General features: G+C 42.5%; 1 protein-coding gene across 3 annotated transcripts in view; it reads left to right on the top strand.

Moving 5' to 3' along the window:
• The window catches only part of fgfr1b (fibroblast growth factor receptor 1b), a 48,943-nt gene that overhangs the window by 14,490 nt on the left and 18,067 nt on the right, over positions 1–16,386 (top strand). For all 3 annotated transcript variants that reach the window (XM_054744025.2, XM_015973834.3, XM_054744027.2), the window contains exons 2-6: positions 1,264–1,387; positions 7,678–7,773; positions 7,850–8,022; positions 8,098–8,221; positions 9,974–10,164. In XM_054744025.2, the coding sequence (XP_054600000.2) occupies positions 1,300–1,387; positions 7,678–7,773; positions 7,850–8,022; positions 8,098–8,221; positions 9,974–10,164 (672 nt within the window). In that variant the 5' untranslated portion in view covers positions 1,264–1,299. The remainder of the gene's footprint in view (positions 1–1,263; positions 1,388–7,677; positions 7,774–7,849; positions 8,023–8,097; positions 8,222–9,973; positions 10,165–16,386) is intronic.

The raw sequence follows: 16,386 nt of genomic DNA, 5'->3' as shown, positions 1-16,386 counted from the left end.
GTGGCGTGGAATGCTTCCGCCCTCATTTTGCGTCTGAAATGCTCCCAGGTTGGAAGGGAGCTCGTGGGTAAAACCCTCTGTTACTTTACGCCACTTTTGCGTTCTGTGCATAGGAGTGGTTACAGCCTCCTATTGGTCCTGCTCACTGTTATTCAAGAGAATAGGGTCACAACTGATAACATTGATCAAACAGAAAATTGTCACAATCTTCTGGTGTCCGAAACATTTTAAATAGACTGCACTTTTAGTGTTTCGGACCACTCGGGTACTTTATACTGCAAGTCACATACTTTGGATATCAGTATATGAGGTACTGCGTCTTTCCTAAGGACACTTTGACTTGTTGTGTGGGAAGGAATTCAAACTACCAGCATTCTGACTGGCAGGCAACCACTTTTACTTGAGCCAAGCCCATGAATGCTGTTACATATGTCAACAGGTGTTTTAAAAGCAGTGTGTGTATGAACAGTACCCTAGTGCTCACTGTATAACATTAGAATTTTGTGTTTTCATGTTATTGGGTTCATTTCCTTTTATTCTGCACCAAGCCTGGTTCAAACTATTTCTAACAAACACTGTTTTCAGGGTACGTCAAAGTAAATTTCAAATTGAGATGTTTGGAAAAAAAAAACAAGTAAGAGACAATTACCCCTATGCATCATTAATTATAAGACATTTTTTCTCTTAGTTTTCAAAAGCATATTGCCTCACATCACTTAGTCCTTCATTAAGATGTGTAACAAAGAAGTCATACATACCAGCTCAGAGTGATTCCCACACAGAATCTGTATATTTTCCCCAAATAACTGTCTCCTACCTGTTATTAGCAGTCATAGCCCAGTGAGATCATGGTTTTAGCTCCATCCACAGATAATGTGGAAGCCTGCCTGAAGAAAAATTGAACTGTTTTTGTTGGGTAGACTTTTGTGTAGTGACTTGCCAATGAGGGTTGACACATAACACTAGACTAGACGTCAGTAGTCACAGGTAACCTGAAGGACGTTGACCTGCAGCTCATGTTTTCACCTGCTCAGAGGAACAGTCCATGAGCTGCTTCTAGAATGAATCATTCAGATCCAATTCTTCTCTGATTGCTGCCACTATTATACATGTTGGCTCAACTCACAGTTTGCGGTTATGTCAAGTTTCTTCAAGTTCAAGCTGTCCACTTTAGGAATCATAATGTGGCAAATGCTTGCAAAAGCAGGAACTGTGAGGGTCCTGTCTCCTTCTGAATGTGTTATCTTTGTGCTCTCTCTGCAGTCTAAAAGTCACATTTCATTGATGCATTAGGACACAATGGGTGTCCCACGCTGCATCCTGCTGCTGCTGCTGGTTCAGGTCCCTCAGGCTCAGTCTAGACCAGCCACGGAGGACACAGACACAGGTAAGACCAGATGTCTCAGCATGAGTCTTAGTTTTAGTCACACGTTTTAGAACATGACTGCATGTGATTTTTATAGCTAAATCTGAGGTTTGTTGAGCTGTTTTTGAGTATTGAACTGATGATATAAAAACCATGGATTCTCATTTAAGACTGCACAGTGGCACAGTGGTTAGGGCTGTTGCCTTGCAGCAAGAAGGTCCTGGGTTCGCTTCCCAGCCTGGGATCATTCTGCATGGAGTTAGCATGTTCTCCCTGTGCATGTGTGGGTTCTCTCCGGCTTCCTCCCACAGTCCAAAAACACGGCTGTCAGGTTAATTGGTCTGTCTAAACTGTCCTTAAGTGTGTGTGTGTGTGTGTGTGTGTGTGTGTGTGTGTGTGTGTGTGTGTGTGTGTGATTGTTTGTCCTGTGTGTTTCTGTGTTGCCCTGCGATGGACTGGCTTTCTGTCCAGGGTGTACCCCGCCTGATTGCCCGTTGACCGCTGGAGATAGGCACCAGCCCCCCTGCGACCCTACATGGAAAGGCAGGTTCAGACAATGGATGGATGGATAGATGGATCCTCATTTATTTCATTGACTGAAGGTCAAATATCTGGCAGATGGTGGTATTTTTGAGATTTCACCAAAATGTCTTCATTTCTCAACCAAAAAAATGGTTTAAGTTGAAGATCTAGAGAAATTCAGTTCTCTCAAGGAAATCTGTGACTTCCATTGTGAGTCTGGTTCTAGGAGACTTCTTTGTGAGTAGATTTCTTTTAATTAGGATATGAAAAGTCTAATAATACATTTGGGGATTGCATTCAGCTTCAGTGAGATGAGTCTTCACACTGGAAGCATCAGCGTTGTGGAATGGCAGCGGAGCGTACGTGTGAAGTAGGGAAACTCATATTGAATAGTACCAACCGGTCACAGCTTCTTACATCTCCTATGAATTTGACCATTGCTAGTTTGTAAAGACAGGAGTCAGATCAGCGATGTATAATCCTACACTGTCTTTTGCATGATGTAAAGTTTTTTCCAGACTGTCTCCAATCTGTCTCTTTTATTAAGAAGTCAAACTTTTTTGTCCTCAGGTCTTCAGAAGTTGTGTTGACCTCTTTATTCTTGGAGAGATGAGCCATCCCTTACTGAAGATATTGAATGTTTCCAGAAAATCAATGTCTCCAATTATTTTTGGAAGAAATCAATGCTGTCTGTTCATGTCTGGTGACCTCTTAGTTTCTCTCTCGTGTGTGTGTGTGTGTGTGTGTGTGTGTGTGTGTGATCCCAGCTGCAGTCGTAGCGTTTTGGTCTTTTTATATAAAAGTTTATAAAACTTTCCAGTGAGCGAATTTCTTTAAAAGGAAAGTGACTTTTCCTAGGTTCGGCTGTTTTTGGTCTGGAGGCATCTGAAACTGGTTAGAGTGATTTTTCATGGTGCAACCGAGCATTGGCTCTCAGCAGGCTGGTTACAGCTGTTATATCCTGTCTAGGCACATTAATACAGAAAAACATGCACACAGTCTGGGAGTGCAACACAAACACAGCCAAACGCTTTCAGGAATCATGCTCCTCCCTCCGCATTGTGCAAATATGCTTGTATGGGTCCTCCTAAGTGTGCATTTGTTCACTTTTGTTCCAACCATCTGGAGTCCAGCTGGGTCTGTGTTATACTGTTGTTGTTGTTGTTGTGCAGCCTGTAAACTTTTGTTTTCCTCTTAATCAAAAGTCCATCAGATTTAGCTTCTCTGCTGCAGCCTCCTTTTATAAAAAGTCTGCTTTCAGTTTCCAGCTCAGCTCAGACAGAGGAAATCATACTTATTGGCTTTCTTCTTGTTTCTAAACCAGTTCCTACACATATTCTGTTGTCCACTGTTAATCAGCTAAAATAAAAGACTTGAAGACATTTAAAAATGTCAGTTTATCAGCTAAATTTAAAATAGTTGGAAAACTTCAACATCATAGATCTAAAACACAAACATACCTGAGAAGCCAGAAGAACTCAATTGAAGAATAATGTACTACTATTATCTTAAAGAGGGCCTCTTAGTGACTCTAGAGTTACTGCCTCATTTCTGCTTTTGTTTAGGAAAAGGAGCAATTCTGCACAGTCATATTTACAACTAGTCCCACCAAAGAAAACATCTTCTCTGAAGAAACCAAGAGTGAGTGGGCACACCTCCCAGTTGGGGTTTGTTTGTGCTTTCATCTTTCATTTGACTTGAAGGATCCACGTGTGCCAGTAGGCAGTAAATGTGACAAGAGTGCTGTCATTTGGTCAGTATTTGTTTTGATCAGTTGTTGCTGTGATGCTCATCTGTGGACTGGAACTTCAGAAAAGGAAACTGCTTATGGGCTTGACACATGGGAAGCAACAAACAACTGCGATCAGCAAAAATCTTTGCTATTGCTTTGGTAACCTGACACATGGGAGGTGACATGTGGCAGTGGCAAAAGCCAGTGACGCGGTCTGCTCCAGGGCGAATAGCAAGTCTTCTGTTGTTTTGATTGGCCATCAGGTTGGAGGGAATTTTGGGTTAATAAAGCAGTACAGAGTTGAAAAAGTGGTCGATATAAAGTCTCACAAGTTTTTGGTAGAGTTAAGTGAAGTCTTCTGACTTTACTATATAAATAGAAAAATATGTGAATGGGTTCATCCCATGTTACAAAGAGAAAAAGAAGCAGTGAATATGAGACCACACCAACAACCAGCTCACTGATAATTTCCCATGCCGCTGCCTGTTTGTGAAGATCTCTATATTCTTTTGTAGAAATGTTGTAAAGCTCTGGGAAATCCGACACAGAAAGTATTAACTTTTCCTCAGCTTTCCCTTTATGTTTGAGATGTACTGAGTAGCATCCTGTCCGCTCATTGGTCAGTCAATGAACCGTCCGCTGATAGGTCCTTGTCCGAGCGACAGTGATAAGTTGAAATTTCCTTAACTTTCTGGGATCGCATCGCTGGCTCGGCTGTGCATGACACATGCACAAGCACAAAATTTTGCAACTCTAGTCCGCAAACTAGCTTGTTTCTGAGCTGCCCACTAGATACAGTTTAGGAGACGTGTGAAAGGAAGATGATGGTGAAGATGACCACCATCTTAAAAAAAACCCTCCCACCCACTGCATTCTGTTGTAGAGACCATGGACAGCTCCTTCAGAGGCAGACTGAGATATCCCAGATGTAGAACAGAACACTAACGTAGGTCATTCATCCCCTCTGCAGTAAGACTGTATAACTCCTCAGTTTAAGTTTTACTGGCATTATCCTGTTACACAATAACACTAATGCAATATTCATTATGTGTTCAATACTCGTTCAATACTAGATTTACATAATATGTAGGGCTGGGCAATAAATCGAAAATTTATGGTTATCGAAATTTCTGCAATCTGCTGGTTTCCTTATGTAGGAAACCTTTTACTGATTGGCTTAATTAACTGAACTGTATTGGATGGTTTACTTTGTGAAGTGCCTATTGAATTGAATTGATGTTTTCATTAACTCAAAGCAGGCGCCAGCAGTATGTAACAGCAGAGGAATGTCTCTGCTTCAAAAGGAATCCATTATACTCTAAGGGTTGATGCACACCAGCCGTGGCATGGAAAATATTGGGCTGCTTCTGGAATGCGTGAATTTCAGCAGTTAACATTGGGCTATATGGGAAGTCACACACAGTATCCGTAAAGTGTTGGATACTTTTGTTAGTAAAAGACAAAGAAAGAGAAAGAAAGGAAGAAAGGAAGGAAAGAATCTTTTATATAGCGCCTCTCAAGATAAAAATCATAAGGCGCTTCACAAGAACAACAAATTTAAAAATAAAATATAGTTCAAAAATATTTTTTAAATGAGAAAAAAAATGTGTGAATAAAAGAATGCAAAGAAAGGGAGGGAGAAAATTAATAGGGAAGAGGGAAATCCCGGGAAAGGCAGAATTGGTAGAAAGAGCAGAATAAGGAGAGGGAACCAGCCTGAACAGGTGAGTTTTCAGCTGCTTTTTAACCCTCTGGAGGCAGGCGTTGCAGATTTGCAACATTAAAACCTACCTACCTGGTTATTCTACATATGTATTTCATGAGCATTTTTAAATTCAGAAGTACCCCTGAAGGACTTAGTTGTTCATCCTTTTATCAAAACTTAATTTGAGTCTGAGAGGGTTAAAGGAATCCACTGAGTCCACTGATCTCAGGCTCAGGGGAAGAGTTCCAGAGTCTGGGGGCCACAGCAGCAAATGATCTGTCACCTTTGGTCTTTAGCCTGGTGCTGCACAACCAGTAGGCTTTGGTCACTGGACCTCAGGGACCTGCTGGGGGTGTAGGGACTAAGAAGATCACCAATGTATGATGGTGCTTGTCTATGTAAGGCCCTACAGACCAGAACCAGGATCTTGAAATGAACCCTGAAGTTAACAGGCAGCCAATGACGCTGGAGAAGCGGGGTGATGTGGGTGTGTTTGGAGGACTTGGTCAGAAGCTGAGCACAGGCATTCTGAACCACGTGTAGACGGTTCAGGAAGGTTCTGCTCAGACACGTGAAAAGAGAGTTACAGTAGTCCAAGCGTGAGGAGATGAAGGTGTGCATAACTGTCTCAAGTTCAGAGCGAGACAGAATGGGACTCAGCTTAGCAGTGTTCCTGAGATGGAAGAAGGAAGAGCGGACAAGAGAACTGACTTGAGAATCCAGGGTGAGAGCTGGGTCAAAGGTCACGCCAAGATTCTTGATGGAGGGTTTGGTGTGAGAAGCAAGTAGACCAAGAGTCTCTGACTTTGGGAACCAGCTTGTCTGGGGCACAGATGAGGATCTCAGTCTAATCTTCATTCAGCTATAGAAAGTTCCCAGCCATCCAGGTTTTGATAGTCCAAGCAGGTGTGTAACAGCTGCAGCTTAGACATATAATGGGGCTTAAAGGAGATGTACAGTTGGATGTCATCTGCTTAAAGATGGTAGGAGATTCCTTTAACCCTCCCACTGTCTTTATGAGTGAACTTGCGAGGAAAGTTGACCTTTGAGCAGGATTGATGGTTTATCCCTTGAGGTCCATGTGGCAGGGGTGAGGTGGTGCTCACTCCTTACCCCTGCCACATGAACCCAAGGGATAAACCATCAACCCTGCTCAATAGTCAACTTTCCTCGCAGGGTCACACCCATTAGGACAGTGGGAGGGTTAAAAGAGCTCAGGATGTGCTGAAGAGGTAGCAGATAGAGGAGGAAGAGCAGATGCCCCAGCACAGAGCCTTGTGGGACACCATGGGTGAGATATGTGGTTGACGACCAAAACTTGGAGACAGTCACAGAGAAGGAATGCTCCGACAAATAAGAGGAGAACCACTCCAGAGCAGTTCCTGATAGACCAACCCAGTCTTTCCGCTTCTCCAGGAGCAGGTGATGGTCAACAGTGTCAAAGGCTGCAGTCAGGTCCAGCAGGACCAGAACAGTCCCCTGCATCACTGAGTCAGAAGGTCATTAGAGACCCTAAGAAGAGCTGTTTCAGTAGAATGAGCTCTACGAAAACTTGACTGGAAGCTATCATAAATGTTATGTTCATCAAGAGCAGCTGTGAGCACGATGATGCTTTAACCCCAGCAGTGGAGAGGCACAATTTTACATATGACACCAAACGATAATATCAAATGTGATTTCCTTCTTCTTCTCCTATGTTTAATGGTGGATGGCATAAGCAAATCATGACCTTTGAAGTCTTGCTGGATTTTGTGATCTCATAAGTCCAGCGAGGAGCACAGCGGAAAAGCCGCTCCATGCGTCTCTAAGTGGGTTGACGCCCCATGGAGCGCACAAATAAACTATTCCGCTGCCTTTCTACACCGGTGTGGATTGGGGGCCTCCAGTATTCAGGAGCCATGGTACATTTAGAAGATATGTAGCTGTGTGTATCTCCAACATGGTTTTTAATACACCAGTAGGTGTTTTCCTGTTGTATATATATAAATATATTGATTTATGACTTTGCTGTGGCTTTGTTCCACCATCAGTGGTTTAAGACTGCTGTTGTTAACGCAATGCACAGCTCACACACTTACACGTGCACAAATGGTTACTTTTTGACAGTAAGAGTGTGTATATACAGCAGAAGGGTGTCAAGGTGTGTGGAGTTTCACATGTGGGTGTAGCTTTGTCTTTTGGCGACAGCTCCTGTCTGCTGCTGCATGTCAAGACGAAACGCTCACACGTTCTCTTTTCACTGATGTCAGAGGTCAACCCTAAACTGCTCTAAGACTCATCAACTTACTCACTGAGCTTTAGGAGATGCATTCCCTGGTCTCAAACCCTTTCTTGAAACTTCTTTTGAACCAGATGCAGTGAAATCTTCTGAAGATGAAGATGACGAGTCATCCTCAGAGGAAAATAAACTGTCCAATGAACTGTCAACAAGCAATGAAAAGCTCCAGCGTACGTGTCATAAGCTGAATCAGTGCAAATATAAATGGTTGTTACTATGTTGTTTACACTGCCTTCTCCCTGTTAGCGTTGGCTCCACAGTGGGTGATGCCAGAAAAAATGGAGAAGCAGCTTCATGCCGTTCCAGCCAGCAGGACGGTAAAGTTTCGCTGCCAGGCAACAGGAAACCCAGTTCCCAGTCTGCGTTGGTACAAAAACGGGAAGGAGTTCAAGAAAGACCAAAGGATTGGAGGGTTTAAGGTGGGTTCCTGATGGTAGAACAGAGACTTTAGAGCTTGTTGTTAAGGCATTTGTTATTTTTCTGTTCTTGTTCAGATCAGAGACCACATGTGGACTCTGATCATGGAGTCAGTGGTTCCATCTGATAAAGGCAACTACACCTGCGTGGTGGAGAATGAATACGGGAGCCTCAAACATACCTACCTGCTAGATGTCGTTGGTAAGTTCTGTGTTGCCTAGACAACAGCAATTCACCATCAAATACTGTATAGTAGGAGTGAAAACAACATGAACCACAACCAACGGCTTCAGTAGAATGAAACAAAGTCATCAAAACATCCATTTATTCCTCCAACCGTTCGTCCATTGTCTTATGCTTATCCAAGGTTGGGTGTGAAAGTCATGGCACAAAGAGGAAACTACAGACCTTCTTCTACCCTGCAACACTCTCCAGTTCCTCCTCGGGGAGAGAGTTCCAGAGTCTAAACTTTTAAGCTAGTTTTGAGTGTGGCTTAGGGTGTCCTCCCAGCGCAACGTGCCCAAAGACGTCACGAGGACGACAACTAGTCAGACGCCTAAACCACCTCAGTTGACTCCTTTTGATGAGGAGGAGCAGTGGCTGTACTCTTAGCTTCAGCTAAATGATAGAGCTCCTCACCTTATGGCTGAGCCCGACCATTCTCCTGAAGGAGAGCTGGAATCTGTTGCTAGGGAGAGGGATGTCTGGTCTTCTCTCAGGGAAGATGTCTGCCTCCCTGACTTTACCTCATGTATGTTGTTTATTAATATATTATATCATAAATAATATAGGAAAGATCCTGAGTGAGGAAGATTTAAAGAAAATATAAAACTGCACCAAGTCAAGGCATACGTCTTTCATTTTTATGAAGGATGTCGTAAAACACATTTTAAAAGGACAACACACAGATTTTTCATTTTCTTTTATTTAATATGCAATAAACATCTGTTTGAGCCATTATTGTAGTTCTCTTCTAATTTGATTCACAAAACTGTTTCACACTATTCATGATGTTGTTTTTAGACCATGTTCAGGTTTCTCACAGAGTTTCATAAGACTGAACTGAAATCATTCCTTTCCCCTTGAGATGGAGCAGATGTAGAGGCTTTTGGATTTACCATCAGATAAATGTTTGAATTTTAAACACCTTTAAACGGGAAATTTGCAAAACTGACTTTCTGTGTTCTTTTGTGCTGATGTGTGAGTCTCTTGTAATGTGTAATTTTATAAGAGCTTTTTTTCATTAGATTTGTGTAGAATGAGTCATTATTTCATTTGGAACAATTATCTTCTGCTCCTTTATTTAATACATGAGAAAGATGGTTCCCCTCTTCCCCTCTAGCTGTCAGATACTGATGAGGCATAGATGAGGTGTTGGTACCTTGGTCTAAAAAACCCTACTGTTAGAAAATTCTGGAAAGGACAGGATGAAAGAGGTGTTGTGTGATCTCTGGCTGTTAGGAGTCACTCTGTGGAACATTTGACTTTTGTGTGACTGTTCGTCATTCTTATCACAAAAGGAATTAAATGTTGATAAAACCCAGAACTGTTTTATATTTAACTATATAAGAAACAATATTAAATCAGGTGTGTTTCAGCAAGGAGAGAGCTACAGCTTGGTGGATAAGGGCTCTTCAGGACCAGGATGTTACACCGCTGATAGAAAAAGGTTATACTATGTATGCCCCCTTTAAGCAGCATGTTGCATAAACACATTTTATTGCTAATCAAAACAAAAACAGTTGCAACATGAATAACTGTTGAGGTTTTTTGTCATAAAGAACCAAATGTTTCTGTTCCATTTTAGATTTTCTTGAGTTCACATTTGTTTGCAGAGATGTTTTTGTCCAACATAACTGATTTTCAGTTCAGTCTTTGTATCAGTAAACAGACTATAGACACTGCCTCAGCCTTCCTCTCACATTGATACAGATTTATTTACTTTTTCTCCAGAACGTTCTCCTCATAGGCCGATCCTGCAGGCCGGTCTGCCAGCCAATCAGACTGCAGTTGTCGGTAGTGATGTGGCGTTTGTGTGCAGAGTGTTCAGTGACCCACAGCCTCACATCCAGTGGTTCAAACACATCAGTGTCAATGGTAGCAGAGAGGGACCCGACGGACATCCCCACATTCTGGTTCTCAAGGTAAACTCAGCACACAGGAAGTGAGGGTTTTTATTCTACATATTCACAATCCTGTCCAGGTGGTTATATTAAGGTGGTTTGTTAGCTGTTTTTTCAGAAGAGGAGACATTTGAGTGGTTTTTCACAATCTTGACTTCCATTTTTTTCCTCAGAAATAACCTGTAAACATTAGATTAACCCCAAACCCCCCACACAAAGTAATGTTTGTTTTTTCTTCTTTTGTTCTCACGCACATTTATCTTTGTTGTGTATCAGATGACACTATTTCAACTAGTTTCCTTCCTAAACAAACATCTTAGGATGTCCTGGATGAGTGAGCATCTTCACTAAAGTTTAATCAAAGTGTACATTCTTACAACATCCTGAGTCACACACAACCCACACGGTGATCTTCTGAGTCCCTGCACCCTCAGCAGGTCCCTGAGGTCCAGTGACCAAAGCCTACTGGTTGTGCAGCACCAGGCTGAAGACTAAAAGTGACAGACAGGTCATTTGCTGCTGTGGTCCCCAGACTCAGGAACTCTCACCTCCTGAGTCTGAGATCAGTGGACTCAGTGGTCTCCTTTAAAAAGCAGCAGGAAACTCACCTGTTAAGGCTGGTTTTGGTGTGACCTTCATCACCACCCTCTCCTTATTCTGTTCTTATTCTGCCTTTCCCGGGATCCACTTATTTCCCTCTTATTAATTTTCTCTGTCCCTTTCCTTCATTTTTTTCTAATCGCAATTTTTATTTTTTCTCATTTGAAACATATTTTTAATAATTAAAAAAATACTTTTTATATTTACATTGTACATTTTATTTATTTATTTATTTTTCATGAAGGACCTAGTGATTTTTGTCTTGAGAGGCGCTATATAATAGATTGTTTTCTTTCTTTTCTATGGGAAGACCTGACTGGCTGTCAGATACCGGTACACACCAGGAATTTCTTTCCCTCAAGAATGTCGTCTGATGATGTACCCATTAATCAAAAATCGTCTCTGATTAAGTAAAATTTAAATGATGTGAATCTGGCATTAAAGGTTCCAAATAATGAAAAATCCACCTTTTTAGAGATTTTTACATATGATATTGTCATTTCCTCATGACAAATACCCCCAAACCCATTTTGGCTGTATTAATTCATGCATTTTCCTTTCTCAGGTTCAATAAAAAATAAAATAAAATAAATTCAGGATTTCTTACTGAAGAAAGTAAACCAATTGTGTCATCAGGCATTTCTCCTCCTCCTGAAACTAGTCTCAGCTCTGAAACCCTCCTCTCCTGGAAGAAGATCACATTCTCCTAGTTGTGGGAATAGAGTTGTTGATTTCATGCTGCAGTTGAGAATGTGATCTTCATGTTACAGATGACTGCTTTAAACCTCCACCTGTACCAGAGTGGATATTCTGACAAATTACTTCATCATTGGGGACAAAAGCCGCTGTAAAAACCATGCATCCTGTCCACAAAGATGCATGTAATGGTCAGCTCAGGATATGTATGTTAGGTGACTATTGTTTTCGTAAGACTTGGTAGTCCAGTGATCAGAGGGCCAGACTAGCATGTCGTTTAGCACCGGTTTGACTCCTGGTCGCTGCTTTCTTCCTCCTTTTTCAGCTAAATTTTCCAGCATTATGTGTTAACCCTTTATTGGTAAACTGTTTAGAATATAAGGACTAATCTGTATTTTTATTTTTTTTTTTTTTTACATTTGTTTATTTAGCCAGTGTGAGTCCACGTGAGGTGAGCAGAGTAAATCAACTAAAATGCTGCTTGGAAATGAGCAAATTCAAAGATCTTTAGAGATACAAAATATTTAGCAGAAAATAAATATAATAAACTAAAATATTAAAAAAATGAAATCTGCTTCAGCTGACTAAATAAATTACTGCCGACACCAAAAGTTAAACTAGCGTCAGCTCCTATAGCTGCATTTTGTCGGAGCGGGTGTGGACAGAGCTCCTCTGAAACAGACCATTTCATTTCTGGGTATAAATGCAGACTGATTAAAATAACTCATATTTAAGATAAATGACATCTCAATTAAAAAAAGACCCTTTATGACGAATAATATAAATGGAAATCGTGTTCCCTCGCCTGGACGTGGGTCACCAGGGTCCCCCTCTGGAGCCAGGCCTGGAGGTGAGGCACGTAGGCGAGTGCCTGGTGGCCGAGCTTTCACCCATGAAGCCTGGCTGGGCACAGCCTGAAGAGGAAACGTGGGTTCCCTTCCCATGGACTCACCGCTTGTGGGAGGGGCCAAAGGAGCCGGGTGCAATGTGTGATGGGAGGTAGCCGAAGGTGGAGACCCTGGCGGTCTGATCCTCAGATAATCAGCTCCTCTAAATCTGCGTCTTAAGTCGGAAAAGGGTAGAATGCCTTCTCCGAGTCAGGTACGAGGTCCTGCCCCAGGTGGAGGAGTTATAATATCTTAGGGTCTTGTTCGCAAGTGAGGGAAAGATGGAATGCGAGATCGATAGGCGGATTGGTGGTGTGTCTGCAGTGGAGTGGGCGTTGTACCTATCTGTCATGGTGAAAAGAGAGCTGAGTCAGCAGAAGGCAAAGCCCTCCATTTACTGGTGGATCTACGTTCCTACTTTCTCCTTTGGTCATGAGCTTTGGGTAGTGACCGAAAGAATGAGATAGTGGATGCAATCAACCAAAATTAGTTTAATGTGCAAGGTGTCTGGGCTCTCCCTTAGAGATAGGGTGAGAAGCTTGGTCATCCAGGAGGGGCTCAGAGTAGACCTGCTGCTCCTCCACATCGAGAGGAGCATATTGAGGTGGCTCGAGCATCTAGTTAGGATGCCTCCTGGACGTCTCCCTGTTGAGGTTTTCCGGACACGTCAAACTGGAAGAAGACTTAAAGGTAAACCCAGGACACGGTGGAGGGACTATGTCTCTCACCTGGTCAGGGAATGCCTTGTGATTCCCCAGAAGAGCTGGCCCAAGTGGCTGGGCAGGGGGAATTCTGGGCCTCCCTGCTTAGGCTACTGCCCACATGACCCGACGCCGGGTAAGCGGCAATGGATAGAAATGGATGAACATCTCAATAGTGCAGATGGTAGTATTTTATTATATTATTTTATGTCTACATTTGCCCTCAAAGATTTTAAATAGCCTGATCTGACTCTTTTAAATCAAATACAGCCAAATACCCATCAGATATTTTAAATCTAGCTGCTTTTATCTGCACTTACACCATACAGAATTGTTTTCTGCTGCTTTTGGTATTGACGACCTCAGATGGTTAAATGCACACTTACTGGTAGGCTCTTGTAACAGCTGGTGCAGTTTAGAGCCTGTAGATCATTTGAACAATGATCTCCACTTAAATCAGTTCATAACTAACCCCGATGTCTGTAGAAAGCAGCGTTAAGCTGATCCTGAGTCTGTGACCGTGTCAATGATTTACTGACGTGTCTTCACTAGAGGCTGATTCGGTCTCTGCTCACTGCACTGGTCTCATTTGTCTCTGACGGCACTCTGTCAGACCACATCTGTGGTGTGCTGTGATGAAAGGCAGTCAGGCAGTGTGGTCTGGTGTCTGGTCCCCAGCCAGAAGCCATGTGTGTATCATTATGCTTTATTTTATTATTAGAGAGGCTGAAGTGGCTCAGTGTTTGATGTTTAAATCTCATCAGTTATTCACTCGCTTTCTTTACTGAAGGGCAGCGGTAGTCATAGACTGTCAGGAGTGACGACTGTTTTTCTTGTACGCTTCCAAGTCAACGGGTCTTATAGGTTGTTGTGGAGCATGTTTGTCTGTCAGGCCTCTTAGTACAGATACAAAATGTCCCCACAAATATTTTAGAGCCTTGTTCCAGCAGTGTGAGTGAGGTACTGAGAAAAGATGTCCTTCTAAAAGCTCCTGAAAAGATTATTGTAGCTTAAAATCAGAGAGGACATTTTGTTAAAATGCAGCTGTAGCATTGTTCTGCTGTAAATGAGTCACAGCCAATGTGAACAAACAGTAAGGCTAGACAATGTTCGTGCTTTAAACACTGTAAAGCCTTCCTCCAATCACACTGGGGTACACACTATTATCTTCTGTCACAACCTGACTTAAAAGCCATGAAAAAGGAGAGACGAGGATTTTCCACCGAAAGGTAAATTAAAAAAAAAAAACAACTAAATCAACAAAGCTTTTGTGGGATGTGGGAATTAGTGTTGTCAGGATACCAGTTGATGAATGACTTTAAAAAAGTTGTTGCAGAGTTTTGTGAGCAAAGCAAAACACAAATGGGCTCTAAAACAAAACAGTGTCAGAAGGAACCCAAACAAGAGCATCTGGAGCCATTTTAACTAAACAACGCCAACAATTTGCCACAACGCTGAAGCGGCATCAGGGAGCCTTAGGTCCTTTAGAAGCGATCAGACAGACAACTACGGCAATATGGAAGCAAGGCGGAACGAATGGCGCAAAATTTGCGCATCGCCATGCCGGCATGGTGAGTTTATAAGACACCGTTGCGGTAATATTACGCTGGTTTGCCGGCAAGGTGTGTCTTGTAAAAGACACGGGCAGAAGTCGTCAGCTCGATGTTACGCTCTGGGAAGACCTGCCAGCCTGCATGGTATTTTCAGTCGTTATAATCGGCTTCCGCTCAAACTGTGTAACTGTATTGCAGGGTTCAGTAATTCACAGCCCACAAATTAAGTGCTCACCCTGAACAACCTGATGCTTGGGTGCTTGTGCAACTGTCAATCTCTTGAATCCAGAACTACGAAGGAGAAGATAAACCCGGAAGTGAGGAACCACTTGCCCAAGAATGATATAATGCTAAAAAGCAAACAACGGTGCTTACATGGCGATTGTGCAGTGTGAGAGGATCATGTAAACTTGGATCATGGCGCTGCTTTAACAATGTGATATCCTTAGCCTAGCCTGCCAGACTCGTCCTCTAATTCTGCACAGAGAAAGGTACTCACAGGCAGAGAGGCACATGAGGGGCGGGACTAGGCAGCTCAAAAATGACCAATCAGAAAAAAGATGGAAATCCCAACTGTACCACACGATGCTGTAATTTTCTAGTTGTAGTAAAAAAAAAGTGTCTGGCAACGGCGCAAACATCTTTTATTTTTTTTAGAAGAAATGCTTTTAGCGCTTCTACTTGTGGTTTTTAAGATGAGTCATTTAGAACAGAGGAAAGAGTCGCAGCAAACTGCGCCGCTGTCTTCGTTGTTTATGAGTAACAGCGCCGCCGTGTGTGACGTCGGCGACGCTGTAGTTTTTTTTAGCTGTAGTAAAAATGGAGTCTGGCGACTGTGCAAACATCTTTGTTTAGAAGAAATGCTTTTAGCGCTTCTAGTTGTTGTGGGTTTTAAAGACATGTTCAAATAATTTAGAACAAAGGAAAGAGCCGCAGCGAACTCCACTTCAGTCATCATGTTTATGACGAACTGACAAACTCGGCGTTATGGTGTGTGATGTACGATACTCAGAGCTGATTGGCTCGGTTAGAATTCTCACGGGGTGGGGTTATTTGAATCGGAGAGTTCCCAGACTCTTTCTCTGTGCAGAATTAAACAGAGGAGGAGTCTGGCAGGCCAGGCTATGATATCCTGACAAGAGGTGACCGAAATTTCATGTTTGATTTTTTGGGCCACCATACGATTGCTGATTGGGAATTGGTGTAGGTGTTAATTACTTGTTGATATCCTCTGCAACTAAATGATGTACAAATGGAAAATTGGCTCAAATCAGTCAAAAATTGCATAGCGTATGCTAGAGATGGGAAAAATGATCGATTCTAAGATGCATCGCGATTCAGCCGTGCATGATTCCGCATCAATGCAGCAACGTGTCATAATGAGATTTTCTCCCTACGTCTATGTCGTGGGTCGGCAGCCCGCGGCTCTGGAGCCGCATGCGGCTCTTCCATCCATCTGATGTGGCTCTCTGTGCTTGTAAAATAATGAATGGATATTTAAATAAAATGCTTTATATTTTACTGCATTAATTTTACATCTGTATGCCAATTGTAAATGTAAAGATTGACTGCGTAAACCTGAACAGTTCCAACCCGGTCTTACTGTGAGACCGGGTTGACGTGTCACGCTTGTGCGTAATCATATAGGCGCTTTCTGAGCTGAAGAGGATGTGAGATTCTGGGCTTCTCCTCAGACGGCTCCTGGATGTGTCGCCACATTGGAGACAGGAACAATCACTATTCAGCCAAAGTTTCATAATCAGGGAACATTTTCTAAGTGACAAGTCTCTCTTCAGTCGGAGGAAT

The sequence above is a fragment of the Nothobranchius furzeri genome, chromosome 6 (assembly GCF_043380555.1).
Source record: "Nothobranchius furzeri strain GRZ-AD chromosome 6, NfurGRZ-RIMD1, whole genome shotgun sequence".
NCBI classification, from domain to species: domain Eukaryota; kingdom Metazoa; phylum Chordata; class Actinopteri; order Cyprinodontiformes; family Nothobranchiidae; genus Nothobranchius; species Nothobranchius furzeri.
Note: the sequence above shows the minus strand (reverse complement) of the source record. Positions and strands in the feature narration are given on the sequence as shown.